Here is a 20432-nt window from a genome sequence, read left to right as displayed (position 1 = left end):
ATATATATATATATATTATGTATATATATAAATAAAAACATATACATGAATATAGAAATAAATAAATATATATATATACATAAATAAATATTTATATATATACATAAATAATTATATAAATATAAATAAATATTGATATATATATATATATATATATATATATATATATATAAATAAATAAATATATAATTATAAATAAATATTGATATATATATATACATAAATAAATAAATATATAAATATAAATAAATATTTATATATATATATATATATATATTTATATATATATATATATATATATATATATATATATATATATATATATATATATATAAAAATATTTATTTCAGAACTAGCTGCTAGATGTAGGGCTGCATGCATGCTTTGTCTAGGGGGGATCGTTGCAGGAATCTTATCAGGAATCGTTGCAGGAATCTTATCAGGAATCGTTTCAGGACATATGCAGACGCATGCTAGGGTACATGACATATATAAATAAATAAATATATATATACATAAATAAATATTTATATATACACATAAATAATTATATAAATATAAATAAATATTGATATATATATATATATAAATAAATAAATATATAATTATAAATAAATATTGATATATATATATATATACATAAATAAATAAATATATAAATATAAATAAATATTTATATATAAATATATAAATATAAATAAATATTTATATATATATATATATATATATATATATATATATATATATATATATATATATATATATATATATATATAAATATTTATTTCAGAACTAGCTGCTAGATGTAGGGCTGCATGCATGCTTTGTCTAGGGGGAATCGTTGCAGGAATCTTATCAGGAATCGTTGCAGGAATCTTATCAGGAATCGTTTCAGGACATATGCAGACGCATGCTAGGGTACATGACATATATAAATAAATAAATATATATATACATAAATAAGTATTTATATATATACATAAATAATTATATAAATATAAATAAATATTGATATATATATATATATATATATAAATAAATAAATAAATATATAATTATAAATAAATATTGATATATATATATATACATAAATAAATAAATATATAAATATAAATAAATATTTATATATATATATATATTTATATATTTATATATATATATATATATATATATATATATATATATATATATATATATAAATATTTATTTCAGAACTAGCTGCTAGATGTAGGGCTGCATGCATGCTTTGTCTAGGGGGAATCGTTGCAGGAATTTTATCAGGAATCGTTGCAGGAATCTTATCAGGAATCTTATCAGACGCGTGATGGGGTACTTGACATAGATCAGCGTGTCTATGTGTTGGCAAGGATGTAAGAAGCACAATTTATAAGGCCACCCAATATTTTCTAAACGTTACAGCCCACACCAACAATTTTATCCAATCTGACTTGAGCTTACAACACCCAAACACTTTCCCAGTCAAAATGACTTCATCAACCCAGTACCTTGTGCATGTCCATCTGAACGGTGAGACCTACTCTCATGAGATAGCCGGTTTTGTGATGAGAAACACTCAGGTTGTACCATTGTTGTTGAGCAAAAGAGCAACATTTTCGTACTTCATTCAGCGACTATACTCTAAGATTGCAATGGGTCCTATTGCAAGCGTTTTTTACCAATGTCCCAATTTCAATGAAGACAACACCGTCAAGTTTTACGAGATGGAAATTGCCAATGACGAAGACTTGCAAGATATGTTTACCACCCACGAATACTCTGGGTTGGATTCCATCGAGCTGTACGTTACTCTTCAGGTTGAGACACAAGAAACTAATGTTGTCCAGTCACAAGTTATTGACCCACCAGTCAACGAGCAAGACGAGGTTGACGTCATTGACGAGGAAGAAGACGATCTGGAAACTGAATTTGACGACATGGTCAACGAGGAATCCGACGACGAGCAGCAAACGTTGGTGCCTCCAGCTCATGCGTACGCACCTCCAGCACATATGAGTAACTTGAACCTCCAAGGTGACGAACCATCATCTGACATCTTCTTCACACCCTACATACAAAATGACGAAGAATTAAAGGAAGGAGACAAGTTTCCTTCTAAGGAGGCATGTCTGAGAAGAATAAAAAAATGGCACATGGCGAACAACGTTGATTTTGAAGTAGACCGTTCAAACCTGGAACGGTATGTAATCACTTGTAAAAATCCAGAGTGCGGGTTCAGACTGTTGGCCTCTTATAGGAAGAGAAGTAATGCATGGAAAATAGGGTCGATTACGCAGAAACACACGTGTGTCAACCCTAACAATTCCCAGGATCATACAAAACTCAGTGCCGATCTTATATGTCAGGAGATCTTGCCTCTCGTAAGCTCTGATCCGTCTCTGAAGGTTAAAAATATAATATCACACATCGTTACAACCTTCAACTACACTCCATCTTACAGAAAGGCGTGGGTTGCAAAAACAAAGGCAATTGAGACAGTCTACGGCAACTGGGAGGAGTCATACAAAATTCTTCCCCGATACCTCAATGCGCTACACAGTTACGCACCTGGCACTGTTACTATTCTAGAGACACTGCCCGCGCATGCACCGGATGGAAACCCTGTCCAAGGAAACGGAATATTCCATCGGCTTTTTTGGGCGTTCAAACCTTGCGTCCGAGGTTTTGCACACTGTAAACCCATACTTCAAATTGATGGGACATGGTTATACGGCAAATACAAAGGAACAATGCTCATGGCGGTTGCACAAGACGGGAACAGCAACATATTTCCAGTGGCGTTTGCTATCGTCGAAGGTGAAACTGCGGGGGCTTGGAGTTTCTTTCTAAGGAACCTCCGAGAACATGTTGCTCCCCAGCCTGACATATGTTTAATCTCTGATAGGCACGCTTCCATAGAGAGTGCTTACAATAATCCAGCGAACGGATGGCATGACCCCCCTTCAAAACACGTCTATTGTATTCGCCACATCGCCCAAAACTTCATGCGGGAGATCAAGGACAGACATCTAAGAAAGGCCCTAGTCAATGCTGGTTATGCATTGACCCAACCCACATTCCAGCATTATAGGAGTGAGATTGTAATGACAAATCCAGAGGCAGGTACTTGGGTAGATAATCTTTCCAGGGACAAATGGACAAGGGCATACGACAATGGCGTGCGATGGGGCCATATGACAACTAATCTTGTGGAATCCATGAATGGCGTTTTCAAAGGCATCCGTAACCTTCCAATCACAGCACTTGTGGAGGCCACATACTTTAGGATGGCTTCACTCTTCTCAACAAGAGGCAGGAGATGGGGTGATGTTAGGCAAGCTGGTCAACTATTAAGCGATAGTTGCATGAAATTTATGCAACAGCAATCGGCAAAAGCGAACACTCATCAGGTGACTTCTTTCGACCGATTCAATCGCACGTTCAGTGTGCGCGAGACAATTGACCACAATGAGGGACTGCCAAGGCAACAATATAGGGTTCTTCTTGACGAAGATTGGTGCGACTGTGGAAGGTTTCAAGCTTTTCGTATGCCTTGCTCACACGTCATAGCTGCATGTGCGTATGCCCACCGCGACGCTATATCACTACTGTCTCCGATTTACAAGACTCAGACATTGCTCAGAGTTTACAGTGTTGCGTTTCCTGTGGTGGCCAAGGAGGATTACTGGCCTGAGTATGAAGGAGAGGTAGTTTGGCACAACGACGCAATGCGGCGAAAGAAAAAAGGGCGTCCCAATAGTACACGGATTAGAACCGAAATGGACGTCCGCGACAAAATGGAACGAAAATGCAGCATTTGCCGTCAGGTGGGGCACAATATCAAAAGATGCCCTAATCGTGGCTCGACAACGTCGCAAGTTTAGTATAATCTGTATTTTTTTTTAATGCAACGTATCAGTTTCGCTTACCGCCTCTTGTAACCTTGCCTCCGTTTTTCATCAATAAATTGTGCTTTAGTGAATAACCGAAATTGCCAAGGCAAACATTATTCAGACATATTCTTCTGTTTTTCCAAAATATATTTTTCAGACCCTTTCCAGAATCGATTTATCAGATATATACCCGAACCGGTGTGCGAAAATACCGGAAACAAGTAAAATTTTAAAAAAAAAAGACACAACACATAGTAGCCAAATGAAATGGCGCCTATGTGTTGTTATAGGAGTGCATGCGCCAATTGGATTTGCTACTCCCATTTGCCCTAATTTTTTAGGGTTTACGCCAAATGGATTGGCTAGTTGTGTATATATGCGCCAAATGGTCTGGCGCATTCACTTCTACTCAGTCCCAAACCTAGACAGTTTGGTAATTTACCCGAAAACATGGTTTTTCTTGTATATTTTTTATCAAACATGGTTATTTTAATTTTTTTTTCCCAACAATAACATGAGATGATGCCTAACATTTTTAATTAATACAAATTTACACCGAGACTGAAATGGTGTTTTAATTAATAAAAAATAGTTTAATTATCAAATATATTGTCCATATTTTTTAGTGTTAACAATAATTATTTTTGATTAAAAAGTGTACCTTAGTGGGCCAATTTCCCTATACTAACTTATATCTTCTCTCTCCATCCGTTTCTATAAGTGCACGTCTTCACTTTTAGGACGAAACGCTGGAGTTACGATTATAGTGTTTGATGATGACTGGTAGTTGCACTTTGCATTCTCTAACTAACACCAATATGCAAACGCGTGACAACTCAAATTTTCCGTTTTGATACAGATAGACAAAAACCTTACGCAAAATGTAAATATAGTGAAACAAATAGAAAAACAAACTAACTCCAACTTTTTTTGTTTTTTTTTCATCATCTTCAGAATTAATCACATTTTCTGTGTCATATTTTTAATCACGTTCATTCTCCAACCAAATTGCTTTGTATTTTCATTTTCAGTCACATTGAGTTTATTTGCTATGGCTATACAACCTTCATCCAGTTATGGACAATCCAAGAATATTTCCAGGAAACCCAAATGTTATCACTTCTTCCCTCTAATCTTTTTTCATTTCAATTTAGGGTTTTAAATTGTGGAAAATGGTAAATTATTACTAATGAAAAACCCTAAATATTTACCAAATTATAGATTTAGTTCTACAAAACCCTCTAATGCGCCCGCTTCTAGAGTTGAATTAGGTTTAAATTCAATTTCTTACTATTCTTTTGTTAATATCTATGAAACACGGACACCTCGAACATGACACTGACATGGCAGCTATAATTTAAAAAAAAAAAAAATCATAATTCACAAGTGTCAATGTGTTTGGCAGAGACACACCTTTTTCAAAGGTGCTACATAGATTAATATAATGGTATTTTTCTCTTTATTTTAACTATTTGTGCTCATAATTTTTTTTATTGATGGTAGATTCTAAATTCTCACAGCAAGAACTTCCTGCATGGCAACCAATTCTAACACCTGGATGGGTATATCTTCAAACATCACATCATAGTTTAGTTTAGTTTTACAACAAAATCATACATTGCTATCTAATACTATTAACCTTTGTCTACACTCTCATGTCTAATATATGAACAACAAACACCAGAAATATGACACCGACACTGATATGTTGACTCTAGTAATAATTAAAAAAAAATTAAATGTAATAACAGATGTCTTTATCAGTTTTAAACATTGACCCTAACACGGACACACATTTTTTCCGAGGTTTCGGTGCTTCAGAGTGTGTAATTATTTTCTTGCTCTAAGCCTCTAACTCAGTTATTTTTGCTTTTTTTCCCTTCCAGGTCATTTCAATATTTACATTTATAGGACTTGTTTTCATTCCTATTGGGGTTGCTTCATTGTTTGCATCAGAACGTGTATGAAATTAAGTTTTCAATCTACTTATATATAGTATCAAATTGAATCAGTTTAGTGAACAAATTGATTGTGTATTTGAAATTGAACAAAAAATTATGATGCAGGTAGTTGAAGTTCCGTTCCGATATGACGATCAATGCCTTCCGTCTTTATATAGTCACGACGCAATGGCGTATATAAAAAATGATAGGATTAACAAAACTTGCACCGTGAACTTCACTGTTAGTATAGTTCCTTTGTTTTATATAATAATTGTTTAAGCTGTGACTCCTGTGAAGTAATTTGTGCAAAATTTTGCAGGTTAAGAATAGAATGAAAGCTCCAATCTATGTATATTATCAACTTGGTAACTTTTACCAGAACCATCGCCGGTACGTGTATCAAAATCACTTTTAAACACGTTACGAACGGTCCCTAATTGCTCTGGATTTGGATGATATTTGGTTGCAGATATGTTAAAAATAGAGATGATAAACAACTGAGGAGTAAGGCAGAAGCAAATGAATTGGGCACATGCCATCCTGAAGACTATACTCCAAATGGTCAACCAATTGTTCCTTGTGGCCTTATTGCGTGGAGTTTGTTTAATGACACATACAGAATTTCAAACAATAATAAGCACTTGGTGATCAACAAAAAGAACATAGCATGGAAAAGTGACAAAATGGCCAAATTCGGGTCTAATGTTTATCCTAAGAATTTTCAGTCTAGTGGTTTGATTGGAGGTGCTAGACTCAATAAGAGCATACCTGTAAGTAAATTTTGTCGGGTTAAATATGTTTATGTTCTGTTTTTCTGACGAAATTTGTTAAGAAAGTTAATATTTGTGTTAATGTGGTGGAATGGAACAGTTGAGTGAACAAGAGGATTTGATTGTTTGGATGAGAACAGCAGCACTGCCTACTTTCAGAAAGTTATATGGGAAGATTGAAGTTGATCTTGAAGTTAACGATAAAATAACGATCGTAATCAAGAACAACTATAATACATATGAGTTTGGAGGAAGGAAGAGTGTGGTTCTGTCAACCACAACATGGATTGGTGGAAAAAATGACTTCTTGGGGATTGCATATATTCTCATTGGTGGCCTTTCCTGGTTGTACTCTCTAGTCTTCTTAATTATGTATATGATGAATCCAAGGTTAGGAAAAATTCTACCCATTCTATTTTCATCATCATTGGATTATTCTATGTTAGTGCTTAATTGAGGACATTGTTTATATTGTTGTGTATATGCAGACCCCTTGGAGATCCAACATACCTGTCTTGGAATAGAAATCATGAATCTCTGAGAAGATGATATTGGATATTTAACCTTAAGAAAGGATATTCCATGAGGCTTGTGTGCTTCATGATTTAACTCTAATCTTGATGTATGATATTGATAGATTAGTATGTGGCAAATTATAAATAGGCCATTTTGAGGAGTACTTGGTAATGTTATATATATTTTTATTGAATTTTAGATCCACGCATAACATATTTACCATATAAGATTTCATATTTGCTCACTCACAAATGCTATATATATAATCATATTTAATTTATATGTATGAAAAATGGTTTAAGTACCTTAAAATAAGTCGTCGTATCATACATATGACTAGGCATGACAAAAATTCAAACCCACCCAAATCTAAGTTTGTTTTGGTTGTAATGGGGTTGGAGTACCCCAGTACTTGTTAAAAGTCCTAGTTCTAAAGATAGGCCTATTGCTGCTAATAATATTGGGCCTGTTAAGGAAAGGCCTACACGTAATAGAAGGATGCCAATTAGGTTCAAGGATCACATAGTTTACAAATAGATTACCATTTCATGTTGTTTCTAGAACCTGTGAGTCACCACTAATCTGTTATATTTTCCTTGTTGTCATATCCTTAGCTCGATTCTGTTTAGACCCTCTAGATATTTTCCCTTGTATTTTCCAAATCTAAGTATCAATGAAATATTTTGCAGTTCTCCTTCTTCTCTATATTCATTCTTAAGGAGGCAACCCAGGCCTTATAATTCTGAGATATAACATTGGTGCTTTCATTGTGTGCATCTCCCTCCCATGGCTCCTCCTCCACCCGATGGCATGGATGACATGCACCGGCAGATCGCTTTTCTCACATCGCAGCTTGAAGCAATGCACAAATGCATTGAGGATTCTCCTTCTGTTACTGGTTCGTTGCGTACCTCCGTTGAATCCTCCAACCACCCCTGGCTCAAATTGGACGTTCCCCGTTTCGACGGCACGGACACGCACGGTTGGATTTTTAAAATCTCTCAATTATTTACTTATCATCTGACTCTGGAAGAAGAGAGTGTAACACCCTTCTAATACCCCGCATAAATATTTAACAATAATCAGAGTAAAACAAGAAAAGGGCATTACAACTTCCATTTATTTAAAACAATACTCATGTCATGCCAAAAAAGAGAACGTCAAACCAAACTTATTCAGATCATCATGTTAACACAGCGGAATTATATTTAACATCTGAATAATAAAACAACCAGTCATAGACTTAAAACACCAACATAAGCAATCCACCCAAATAAAAAGAGTTTAACAAGTAACTCTAAACAACGTTCCCAGTGTTACACGACCAGATCATGACACGGACCCAACCGACTCTAACGAATTACTTGACGAGCTAATCCTCACCAAGTACAAGAACTACTCTTCAATCTGAAAAATAACAACAGTAAGGGTGAGTCTCATTCACATTTAACTAATGTTATAAGATATAGATAATAAAATATCAATCACATATCATTCACCCAATTATAGTTACGATCAGATTCCCAAACACACAATTAATCACAACCAATACACAATCACACGTACTATAACATTGGACAATCTTCCATTCATGTTATAATAACACAAGTAACCTAATGCAATGCAACTACATGCATGTGGTACCAAAATATGGGATAACCCATCTCACCGATCCACCATCGTCAAGTATACGGCGACACCCACTCACTAATTCCTCACGATGGGAATTAGCTACCACTGATCCATCATCGTCAAGGATCAGCCACGTAATGATTATGAAATGCATGTATCAACCATAACATGCTCATCATCACATTAAACAACCAGATGTCATAATCATCAACCAACACAATAATCAATAGCCACACACAGTTATGCTATTTCTCAACCATAATAAAATACATATTTTACATCAACAATGTATGTATAACAAACACCAATTACAACCACAACATCATAACAGGTAAAACATTCATTAATGTGCCTGTACACGTAAACCACCACAACCAAATAAAATTTGAGTGTTTTAAAAATAAATCGAGTCACGACTCAAAACACCATTTTATCGTATAAATCATTTAATTAGCTCCGCCGCGCTCGGAACGACATTAAAAACTGTCATACGGTTTGAAAGTTATGCCTCTTTAAAACTTTCCAAAATGGTCTGTCACTAACAGCACGCGGCGCCAACATTGGTTCGCGGCGCGAACTGAGCGAGTAAAAATTCCTTAACCTTCTGCCAAGCACTTCGCGGCGCAAACATGTGTTCGCGGCGCGGAACGAGAAAAGAAGTACGCCTTCGCGGCGCAACCATGTGCTCGCGGCGCATACTGAATACATCAAAACTTCCTGGCTTTCTGCCAAGCAGTTCGTGGCGCCAACCCCTGGACGCGGCTCGAACTGGCGATTTCCAGGAATCCGAATCGCAGAAAATAGCCTACAATTTTGTCCTTATTTCACCGAATCATTACCAAACCGATTCCATTTTTACCAGATTTCACGTACAGTAAAACAATACATACTATAACACACATCCAGCACACAATAAGCATCTATTAACATCATATTCGTATCTAACATCCAGAATTAACCAAATCGTGTGACTTTCATCAAATTGTCCCAACCCTAACCTAACATCCTAAAACCTAAACGTAACTCAATTGATACAAACAAACATGCTCAATCTATCCTACTATCTATAACCCCATAATAGAAGATAAATGGAAGAGTCCCCCCTTACCTGAAGGTTGATTCTTCGCTCTTCCTCTGTCGCACTTCTCTGCTTCTTTTCTCTTTTCACGTTTAGCTTTTTCTCTTCTCCTTGGTTCTATTATTCTTTTTCTCACAATCCCTCTATTTTGTGGAAAATAAAATAAAACCATTTTAATTAGTAATAGGGCCTACCAATACACCCCCTCTTTACTAATCACGACTTAAGCCCATTTGCTTATTTCTCAATAATTCTCAATAATTCCAAATAATTCCCCATAATTCAATTAAATTAATTTTAAATTAAATTATGAAAATATGGAGTGTTACAGAGAGGATCACGATTGCTTCTTTCTATCTCGACGGAGCCGCCCTTGCTTGATACCAGTGGATGTACCGCAACCACCACAACATCTCTTGGCAACAGTTCCTCTCCGCCTTAGAAACACGATTCAGAAGGGGGTCCACACGTTTTACTGGCCAATCACAAATGATTCATGCGCCACGTCCTCTCCTTCTTCGTCCAATGCCTTAAATATTTGCTACGAATCTGCTTGAGAATTGCTACCAATTTGCTACAATATTTTTGTAGCAAACCTGCGAATAAAGAACAACATCAATAAAGATTTGTAAAATAGATATCATACAACATCATGATCAACAAATATACATAAAATAAGAGTAAACTTACATACAAACCCCAACAATAGAGAATACAAAGAGAAGAAGAACAAGCACCCATGTTGATGTCTCAAGCATTGATGCAAATCTGACTCCGAATCATCAAGATGCATCATCCAATGTTGGTTTCTAAGCCTCTAATCTCCAACAATAGGTCTGATGGAGTTGGGAGTGAAAAACCCCAAAACCATTAAAAAAAATGATGTATAAATGAATTTATAGTGTATCACAGTCGCAAGCCGCGCTTAGCCAGCTCTGTGGACGCTAAGCGCGCTCCCTGTTGTCTCGAGAGAAAAAATCAGCTCTTGTTTTCTCCATAACTTGAGAATTGTAACTCTGATTTACGTACGGACAGAAGCATTGAAAAGCTTATTCAAAGCTCTATATTACAATGACCAAATATCATTGCTTGAATACCTACAAAAAATGAGATAAAAACAATCAAACTCAATGATATTTACATGATAATGCAATTATACACAATATTTACACAATAACAAAATATATACATATTTACATACAAGTTGAAGGTTATTTATTATATTCAAACAAAATAAGTCGTTAAGTGCCACAAAACTATATACAATTATAACTACAATTTGACACTTATTAGTGAGTTAGCTCTAAATCCTAGAACAAACCCTAAGAGTGTGTTTGGATGAAGCATTTTAATGAGGTAATGATATGTTTTGAGGAAATTTAAAATGATTTGCACAAAATTTATTGTTTGGATACATAAATGAAGAATTGTTAAAATGATGAAAATTTATGGAGTATTTTATCTAAGTTAAATTTAATCATTTTGAAATGACACCAAAAACCAAAGAATTTGAAATTCCTTCATACTCTATAAAATGTATTTGTTACTATTATTTCTTCAAAATTTTGCAAATTAGTCCTCATACTTTTCAAAATTACAAAATTGACCCTAAGAGTGTGTTTGGATGAGGTAATTGGAAATTTTAAAGGAATTTAAAATTCAAAGCAATTCAAATGATTCAATTAAAATCCATTCATTTTTAAATTGTTTTGTTTGGATGGAGTATTAAGATAATTCATTGTTAGAATTTTGGGGTTATTTTTATAAAATTTAAGTTTTTGGACCAAATTAAAAAAATTGAAAAGTAGGGACCAAATTGCAATTTTTTAAAATTTGAAGGACCAAATTGTAAATTTTAAAAATTATTAAGGACCAATTTGCAATTTTTTGAAAATTTTTAGAGTCAATTTTATAATTTTGGAAAGTATGAGGACTAATTTGTAAAATTTGAAGAAATAAGAGTAACAAATACATTTTATAGAGTAGGAAGGAATTTCAAATTCTTTGATTTTTGGTGTCATTTCAAAATGATTAAATTTAACTTAGATAAAATACTCCATAAATTTCCTTCATTTTAACAATTCTTCATTTATGTATCCAAACAATAAATTTTGTGCTAATCATTTTAAATTCCCTCAAAACATTACATTACCTCATTAAAATACTTCATCCAAACACACTCTAAAAATTTTCAAAAAATTGCAAATTGGTCCTTAATAAATTTTAAATTTTACAATTTGGTCCTTCAAATTTTTAAAAATTGCAATTTGGTCCCTACTTTTCAATTTTTTAATTTGCTTCAAAAAACTTAAATTTTATAAAAATAACCCCAAAATTCTAACAATGAATTATCTTAATACTCCATCCAAACAAAATAATTTAAAAATGAATGAATTTCAATTGAATTATTTAAATTGGTTTGAATTTTAAATTCCTTTAAAATTTTCAATTACCTCTTCCAAACACACTCTAAAGCCTCCGACAATTCTTAATCACTAAGAATTGTCACGTATTATGCTTTTAACAAATACAATGACGAAATCCATAAATTTGCATATTTGAACATCGCATTATTTAAAATAAATGCTTTATTTTCTATATGAATTTCTGTGTTTAAATTGAATGTTATTTAATTTATAGACTCGCATCCTACTAAAAAAATAAGTAGTTTATTTTCTAATATTCAATATGTTTTATAAGTAGAATGTTATTGTCTATTTCTAATATTCAATACTTTTAATAAGTAGAATGTTATCTATGATCAAATACACATACTTGCTTTTTTTAAATATCACATTTTTTACAAAATAAATAATTTATTTTTCACAAAAATATTTCTTATTAGAGATAGAGGATAAAATAGTTAAAAGAAAATAATTTTATATAATCTAATAAATTGGATTAGTTGATACACTTTCTACAAAGATATGTTAAAATAATAATTGAAATCAAATAATCAAAACATAAAATAAAATTATATTTCAAACATTATTATATTATTAGAAATTATTAGGATATATGAATTGATATATAGAACTTATATCATTAGAATTATGTCTTATAAAAGAAAATGAAGGAATTGAGTTTGGAAAAAAAATAAGAGACAGATTTTATATAAAGTTTAAAAAATTGGACTGTGGAATGGTGATTAGTAGAGGAAAAAAAATGAAAAAAATAATAGATAAATCGAAATTATCTTAGACACTTTGAAGAAGGATAGATATCACTATATATTATGTGGGTGAAGAAGGAGCAGGGACATTGACATTTGTTAAGATGCATGGAGCACAATGAGAATATCGTATTCCTCTATAATAATTTAGGTCCCACTATGGATAATGTTGACATTATAGAATCTTTTATTTCTTTTTAACAAAATAATTATATTCTTAGTTTACAAAAACATTATTATTGTATACATCTTCTTGATATGTTATTGCAATTTGCAAGACCAAGTTCCCAATAGCTTATAAACAAACAAAAAAAAATTATATTTTTTATAAGCTAATAATAATTGATATATTAACGAAAAATGTAACTAAATTGTACTAAAAATGCTAACTAATATTATTTAACTCTTTAAACATAATTTAGAAAATATAAATATATTCTTCAAATTAATGTTTTATATAATTTATTTACTGTGAAAACCTATTCTATTATAAAGTCCTAGATCCTTCCTTAGTTTCGTTCTCGCAAACTCTTGAAGGGTTTTGTAATAACAAGAAAGTTGAGAATGAAACCCTAATTAATATAGTAAAGTAAAGTAGTTAGGGTGGGTGTTGATATGAAATTGAATGGGAAAGAAACAATATCTGAATGTAAATTACAGTTCGATTGGGTTGTTTTGGACGCAGAAAAAGAACCCAGAAGAAGATGTTGAAAAACGTGTCGGAAGATAGAAGCATCAAGGGGTGGTGGCGCAGTTGGCTAGCGCGTAGGTCTCATAGCTGAGAGTAATCCTGAGGTCGAGAGTTCGAGCCTCTCTCACCCCACAATACGTTTTAGCATTTTTTTTAACTTCATTGTTCTGCCAAAGTTCTAAGATACGCAATTAAAACTATTACTGATTTTGTCCCACTTAAATTGACTCTGAAAATTCTAAGACACACAAACATACCTCGTTTTAATATTAAAATAAGTATTATCTTTTTATTTTTTTATTAGTTATAATGTACTCTCTCAGGTTTTTATTATAAATCGTTTTGGAAAAAAATTATATTTAAATATGTCATTTTACACTTCTAATGAATAATTAATAATATTTTTCCTATTATATTTTTAAATATTTATTATTTTTTCTCCTTTCAATTATATAAATTTATTTTCCACATGTCATTAATGAAGAATAATTTTATAAAAAATTTTATAATTTTTCATTTTCATACAACAATTATTACTTTCCTTAACATTTGTGAAAAGTTTAAAACGCCTTATAAAAAAAATAAAGATAGTACTAATTAATAAAATAACTAAATAAATTTAGATACAATAAATAAGAATGTTTTAATAAAAAATAAGTTAATCAATAAACACATTCCATATGAACTATGAAATCACTCTCCAAATCTAGGGTAAGCAATCGGATAAACATCTTTAATATGATACTCACATTTAGGGTTAGTCTTCAAACCCATATTTCTACTTTGAGATTTAGAAGAAAAAAAGTTATCCAACATAGTACAACAATTTAGTAAATAGATAGTGTCTCCATCTTAAACATCCATCATTCACCTCCCACTCTCATCTATACATGTAACATACTAACATTTCTTTAACAACGGAAAGTTTGTGCAACATATTAAATAGTTTTCTCAACAAATTTTTATCTGTGTGCCTATTCACATGTCATGTTTGCTAGGATCTTTGTGATGTTCCTTGTATGCATGTTCCTTTAGGGTGCTCGGTTATGTTTCTCTAAGAGACGCGAATCGAGATAGAAACAGAAACTTTTGAGTCGAACTACAGCGCTTTGATTTCTCCATTGCACGTTGGAGGTATGTAGGCACAGGGTACGAAAGTCATATCGAGCAAACTTTTCTTTTCTTATTTTGTTCGACTTTTCCTTTTACTTTGTTTGTCGTTTATTTGCATGTTTCCCATTATTTGTTTATCTTTCCGTCGCATGTTTCCCTTAGCACATTGCATGATACACACACACCCTTGGATTAGAAACTAGTAAGAATGAATCATATGGAGTACCACGGACGTGAGGGGTGCTAATACATTTCCTTCACGTAACATACACTTTTTCCCTTTCTTTGAGACATGAGCTATTGTTTGGTTTTCTTTGATATTTTCCATTCCATCGCATAGGATAAATATATGTTCGATGGCGACTTCATTGTTTTATTTCGATGAGTTTTCCAGTTGCTTCAATGACTATAGTAGATTCACTTGGACAATTATATTGAAATATAAGTCTTAAGTTTCAAATTTAGTCCAGAATTTTATCCAATCAATAGAAACGCAATCCCACTGTGTTTCCAAAACTGCCAGGGTTGGTATGAGTTAATAGAAAGAACTAATCTTTAAAATACTGCAACATCTTAGAAATTGTCTCAATGCCCTAAACGATCGCCACCAAAGAAACTAATCCTCCACCCCGCGTATGAGTCACAGGGCCAAACTGAACTTTAAAGAGATTAAAGAAAATGATGAAAGAAGGCTTCCCATTTAATTACTCACACCAGTAGTCAAAGACTTTTACATAGGCCTAACTTATTGGATGAAGTTATGATGGAGCCACTATCAGATGCTTAAGAACTTCCATCTTGAAATTATTAAAAGTCATCCAAAGGTGCAAGATCACAAAGAGACATTTGTAAAAAGGAATGACAAAATCGCCATATTTTGTTGCATATTCGATCATTTTCACTACGGGTCAAAACACCTCAATCCAAAGATGGAACCACATCAAGAAAGACTCCATCAAGGTTATCCTCTCTAGAAAAGATAGAAATATTTGAAGAATAACCAGAGGCCACCCATGAGGATCGAGTATTATTCTGTGATTTTGACTCATGACGTACTATTTTTCGAGACACAGAGAATTGAAATATCAAAAGAAAGGAGATAACAGAAAACTGAGAAAATTAACTTTGAGAAATGCATTGTTGCCTCTTTTATAAGTGTATGCTACCATGCAAAAGAAAGTTTACTGTGTCAAACACTTCAAATTTCTCACACGCGACACTTGAGTGTTCCAGTTCCCAAGGGTCATAATGAGAATACCTTCAAAAGGAAGTTTAATATATCAGGCATTAAAGGCGCGAGTCCCCAAGAAATTGAAATGTTTACTCATTTTCTTATTGAATAGATAAAAGAGAGATCGTCCATCGAGGCTAGTACAAAAAAACTCGCCTTGCTACGTAAAAACAAGAGCTTGGGGACAACTAATTTGGGCCGACCACACGAGAATTGCCCTGTAGATAAGTGCAGAGGAACCAAACTCCAGATGCAACCAGCGGTTATCTATAATTTGTGCCTAACAAATAGTAGGTTGTCATTCCTCTGCAATATCTATATAGGGCTATTTCATGTACCCAGTTTCGAATTCAATTTTAATTCACTTTCTCCCTCACATACTCACTTGAGCTTTGGAGTGCTAACCTTACAGGTCAGTCCACCATTCCGCCGTACCGGAAGCTCATATCCACTATTACCTCTGATCCATTTCTGATTCCATAACAGAATAATATTTCAAATTTTCCTTAGCCTTAACCTCATTGTGGTACACTCAATCTCGGGCAAACCACTCATTATATACCAAATTAGAATGCATCAATTTTACGGCTCTACTAATGTATGTAGATGATGAAGGTATGAAAAACACTAGAAATGGGGGATTTGAATAGGGTTTTTAACAAACAAAACTTTAATAAAAAACAATCCCCTTCTTTATACAACAAACTTTTTACTCTTAATAATAACTATAAAGTGCGAGAAGGAAAGAACAAGGTATGTTTATACTAGTTCACTTGAGAAATTCTCAAGCTAGTATAGTCCACCAGCCATGGTGATTTCGCCTCTCTCAATCGAGGTCTTAATCCACTATAACCAAACTGATTACAATTGCATGGGTAACCGTCGGTGACTCATAATACAATGCACAGGCTACCCGCAAGTGACTAAAAATTATGCATAAGCTACCCGCAAGTGACTGCATTTGCACAAGCAACCGCAAGTGACTAACACTGCACGGGCAACCGCCGGTGACTAACTCTAAATAAGCAACCGCAAGTGACTAACAACTTTTAAGACTCTCTAGTCATAAACTTCCCAAGGCACAATGAAACAATCGTTTGAATCAGAGTTTGTTTATAGTATAAGTGCTTCTACACAAGCAGAGTGTAGACGATATATTTCAAATTCTAGACATAAGAGTATAAAGCTATGAACAGTCTTTCCAGAATGGATGTGATCGTGAATTAGCAACTTTCTCTTTTAGTCTTCAAGCCCTTTATATAGTCAATATAATAATATATCTGTTGGGGGTAGTTCTGGAACTTCCAAAAGATTGGAGGCTTGATTATAGTGGGAGACAAGATAATATGCAACGTCTGTCCTTTCTCACTAGTGGAACGAAACATTCGTCTGTACCTTGTACCGCATATTACATAACGTTATCTTCTATTCTTCTTGAACTTCAGAGGCGCACAACATGAGTTGGAAGAAAAGAAAATAAGCTTTGGATCTTCAGAACTTCAAGTCTTCAGAACCATGTCTTCAACACTTGGTCTTCAGAACCATTTGTCTTCAGAAACTTGAATCTTCAGAGCTTCAAGTCTTCAGAGTCTTCAGAGTCTTCAGAACTGCGTCTTTAGAGTCTTTCAGCACTTGGTCTTCAAATTGATTTCTTCAGACTTTGTATAAGAGTAATAACTTTAGATGCTTCTGAAGCGTTTTTCTACTGTTCATCAGAACTTGTGTAGCGCGAATGCGGAACTTGAATACTTTTGATGTATTGCCCACGCCTTTCATCAGATTCAGAACCTGTTTGATGAAAGCTCAAAGCAACAAAAATTAGAGTACCAAAATTGTTCATTACAAACATACTCATTGTTATCATAAAACTCAAAGACATATTGCAGAACCAAATCTTGTTCTAACAGATGATATTATGCTAGTTGAAAATTGTATGACAAAATTCCCAACTTTAAAATTGAGATTTTTCTTGACCAAAAATTATAAGATCAGATAAGGGCATCGTTGTTATTCAAAGGAAATACACCATTAAACTCCTTGAAGACACTATATACTTGAGTGCCATTTTCCATTCATAACAATCCAACCACTAAACTCTCATTTGGTGATGGAAACCCTTTATAAAACCCTACATCTTATAGAAGGCTTATTGGCACATTTTTATATCTCACCAACACTCGACCTGACATCCTATACAACATCTAAGCCAATTCATTTTAAAGCTTCTTGTTCCTCGTTTTAATGCATCCACTCATATTTTAAGGTATCTCAAATCCTCATCTTGAACATTCATTTTTTCCTTAGTCATACACCACTCAAATTACATGGTTTTATTTATTCAAACTAATAATTTTTAATGACTAGGTCGAGTTTATAAAATTTTATTAAACTTTTTAATAAGATGTTATTGTTATTTGTAACACACATCAAATTTTTATATGAATAATTTAGGGTTTAGGGGTAAGTTTAAACAACATCTATGATAAAAAAATAATAAATCAAAACATAAATGATAATGAATTTGTTTTCATCATAAAAATTTGATAATAAATAAGTTAATTATATCATAAACTTTTAAATATTAAATTATAATATCTAAATTTTATATTAAAATAAATTAAAATTATAAAAGATATAATAAGTAACTATTAAAAATAAAATTTAATTAAAAATCTCAACTTTTATTTATTGATGACAGTGAAAATTCCAAGAAAAGAATCCAAGCAAAGCCTTAACTATTAAGCCAGAAAAAATTAATTGTTAATTATTTTCGATCATAAATATATATTATAATAGGGCAGTATCATAATTTCCTAACTACACCTTTTAAAATGAGGCCCCATTTTTCCATATATATATATATATATATATATATATATATATATATATATATATATATATATATATATATATATATATATAATCCAAAGTCTTTATAAAGATTCGCAGCCGTTTATCGAGTTGGATTTAGTCAGAGTGCAGATATATTTACAAGAATGAAACATCCTTGTGCATTTTATCTTGTTTTGTTTACATTACGTTATTTCCTATAGTCTCCAAGCTATGATAATGGTTAAATTATTATTCAAGCCGGACCATAGCCGTCCGTGACCGCAAAACCATAACAACGGCAACATTAATTCTCCCTAAGTCTTATATATATGTTCCTTTTCAATGTCAATCATATCTAACCAAAACAAAGAAAGAGCAATATTAGTACTTCATTCATCAAGCAATATGACTCTTTCACGTGCTCTTTTCCTCTTTGCTATCATTGCTACTATCTTCTCAACCATAGCCGTGGCAACAGATTATCTAGTTGGAGATGAAAAGGGTTGGACACTTGGAGTTGATTATCAAGTTTGGGCTGCAAACAAGGTCTTTCATCTCGGAGACACACTCAGTAAGCTCATTCCATTTCTTTTCTTTTCATGTCTCTAACGAATTAATTTGTGATAAAATGTTGAATTTAACTTGCATTGCAGCATTCAAGTACGTTGCTGGTAAGGACAGTGTGGTGAGAGTAAATGGAAGTGATTTTCAGAGTTGCTCAGTTCCTTGGGCAGCACCGGTGTTGGGTAGTGGAAATGATAAAGTTGTATTGACAACATATGGAAGAAGATGGTACATTTCAGGTTTTGCTAACCACTGCAAAAATGGGCAAAAGCTTGTCATAACTGTCTTGCCATCACAACAATCACCTTGGTCTCCAATACCTTCACCTTCACCTTCAGACTCGCCTGTGCCTGCTCCTGAAGCTGCACCGACTCCTAATGCACCATGGACCGCCACTGTTCCCCGTCGATCCATGCTGCCAAAGAAGCTATTCAAAATGATTCACAGAAATATGATGGCTGTTTGAGATTGGATGTTACTTGAAAGAGGGGTTGTTTTTTCCTAGTTACTAATTAATAATTAAGCCCTTTTATTAGTTTGTGTTGGTGAATGTATTAACATACATTTATTTATTTTAATAAAAGGATTTACAGGTTTGCTAGTGATGATTCTAATATTTAAGAAAATTGTGTACTGCTTACTATAATTTATGAAGTTTGAGAAGAAAACACAAACAAAATTCAAAAACACAAATTCTAATGACACTTACAGCGGCATTTAGGAAGTTTCAGAAGAATTACTGTGGTACTTGCACTAGGAAAAGCTATGAATATGCATAGAATTATATGAATATGCCTAAAAAATGCATAGAATATGCATTAAATTAAATATCAATAACATAGAACATACTTAATTTCTCTTGAACGTGTAAAAATAATGTAGACCAATTTGCTGTGTCAAAAAGTGTTCATGTATGCCTTTCCTTCTAATTCAAGAGGAGAAGGAGAGGGAGAATTTTGAAGACAAAAAAAGAAGTGAAGATAACAGAAGGATTTAGGGA

General features: G+C 33.1%; 2 protein-coding genes and 1 non-coding gene across 3 annotated transcripts; all 3 read left to right on the top strand.

Annotated features, from left to right (window-relative positions):
• The first annotated feature begins 4831 nt into the window (after positions 1 to 4831).
• LOC131612314 (ALA-interacting subunit 3-like) lies at positions 4832 to 7312 on the top strand. Its single transcript, XM_058884113.1, has 8 exons — positions 4832 to 5002; positions 5394 to 5452; positions 5777 to 5851; positions 5957 to 6073; positions 6153 to 6223; positions 6303 to 6603; positions 6704 to 6993; positions 7092 to 7312. Exons 1-8 carry the CDS (start codon positions 4942 to 4944, stop codon positions 7150 to 7152), a joined length of 1035 nt encoding a protein of 344 aa, XP_058740096.1. The 5' UTR covers positions 4832 to 4941; the 3' UTR covers positions 7153 to 7312.
• Positions 7313 to 13740: 6428 nt separating this feature from the next.
• TRNAM-CAU (transfer RNA methionine (anticodon CAU)) lies at positions 13741 to 13824 on the top strand. The gene is given in 2 exon segments: positions 13741 to 13778; positions 13789 to 13824. It is a non-coding gene; the product is annotated as a tRNA-Met (tRNA).
• A 5449-nt stretch (positions 13825 to 19273) lies between these two features.
• Positions 19274 to 19898, top strand: LOC131614619 (blue copper protein 1a-like). The gene is made up of 2 exons (XM_058886182.1): positions 19274 to 19439; positions 19522 to 19898. The coding sequence occupies exons 1-2, from the start codon at positions 19274 to 19276 to the stop codon at positions 19896 to 19898; spliced, it is 543 nt and encodes a 180-aa protein (XP_058742165.1).
• The last annotated feature ends 534 nt before the right edge of the window (positions 19899 to 20432 follow it).

This window comes from Vicia villosa, linkage group LG6 (genome assembly GCF_029867415.1).
Source record: "Vicia villosa cultivar HV-30 ecotype Madison, WI linkage group LG6, Vvil1.0, whole genome shotgun sequence".
NCBI lineage: Eukaryota > Viridiplantae > Streptophyta > Magnoliopsida > Fabales > Fabaceae > Vicia > Vicia villosa.
This window is presented reverse-complemented; position numbering and strand designations above follow the sequence as displayed.

Coding starts and splice junctions, on each gene's coding strand:
- LOC131612314 (XM_058884113.1), top strand. CDS start 4,942: ATGGCTATACAACCTTCATCCAGTTATGGACAATCCAAGAATATTTCC. Junction 5,453..5,776: donor CAATTCTAACACCTGGATGG/GTATATCTTCAA, acceptor TTTCCCTTCCAG/GTCATTTCAATATTTACATT. Junction 6,604..6,703: donor GACTCAATAAGAGCATACCT/GTAAGTAAATTT, acceptor GGAATGGAACAG/TTGAGTGAACAAGAGGATTT.
- LOC131614619 (XM_058886182.1), top strand. CDS start 19,274: ATGACTCTTTCACGTGCTCTTTTCCTCTTTGCTATCATTGCTACTATC. Junction 19,440..19,521: donor TCATCTCGGAGACACACTCA/GTAAGCTCATTC, acceptor CTTGCATTGCAG/CATTCAAGTACGTTGCTGGT.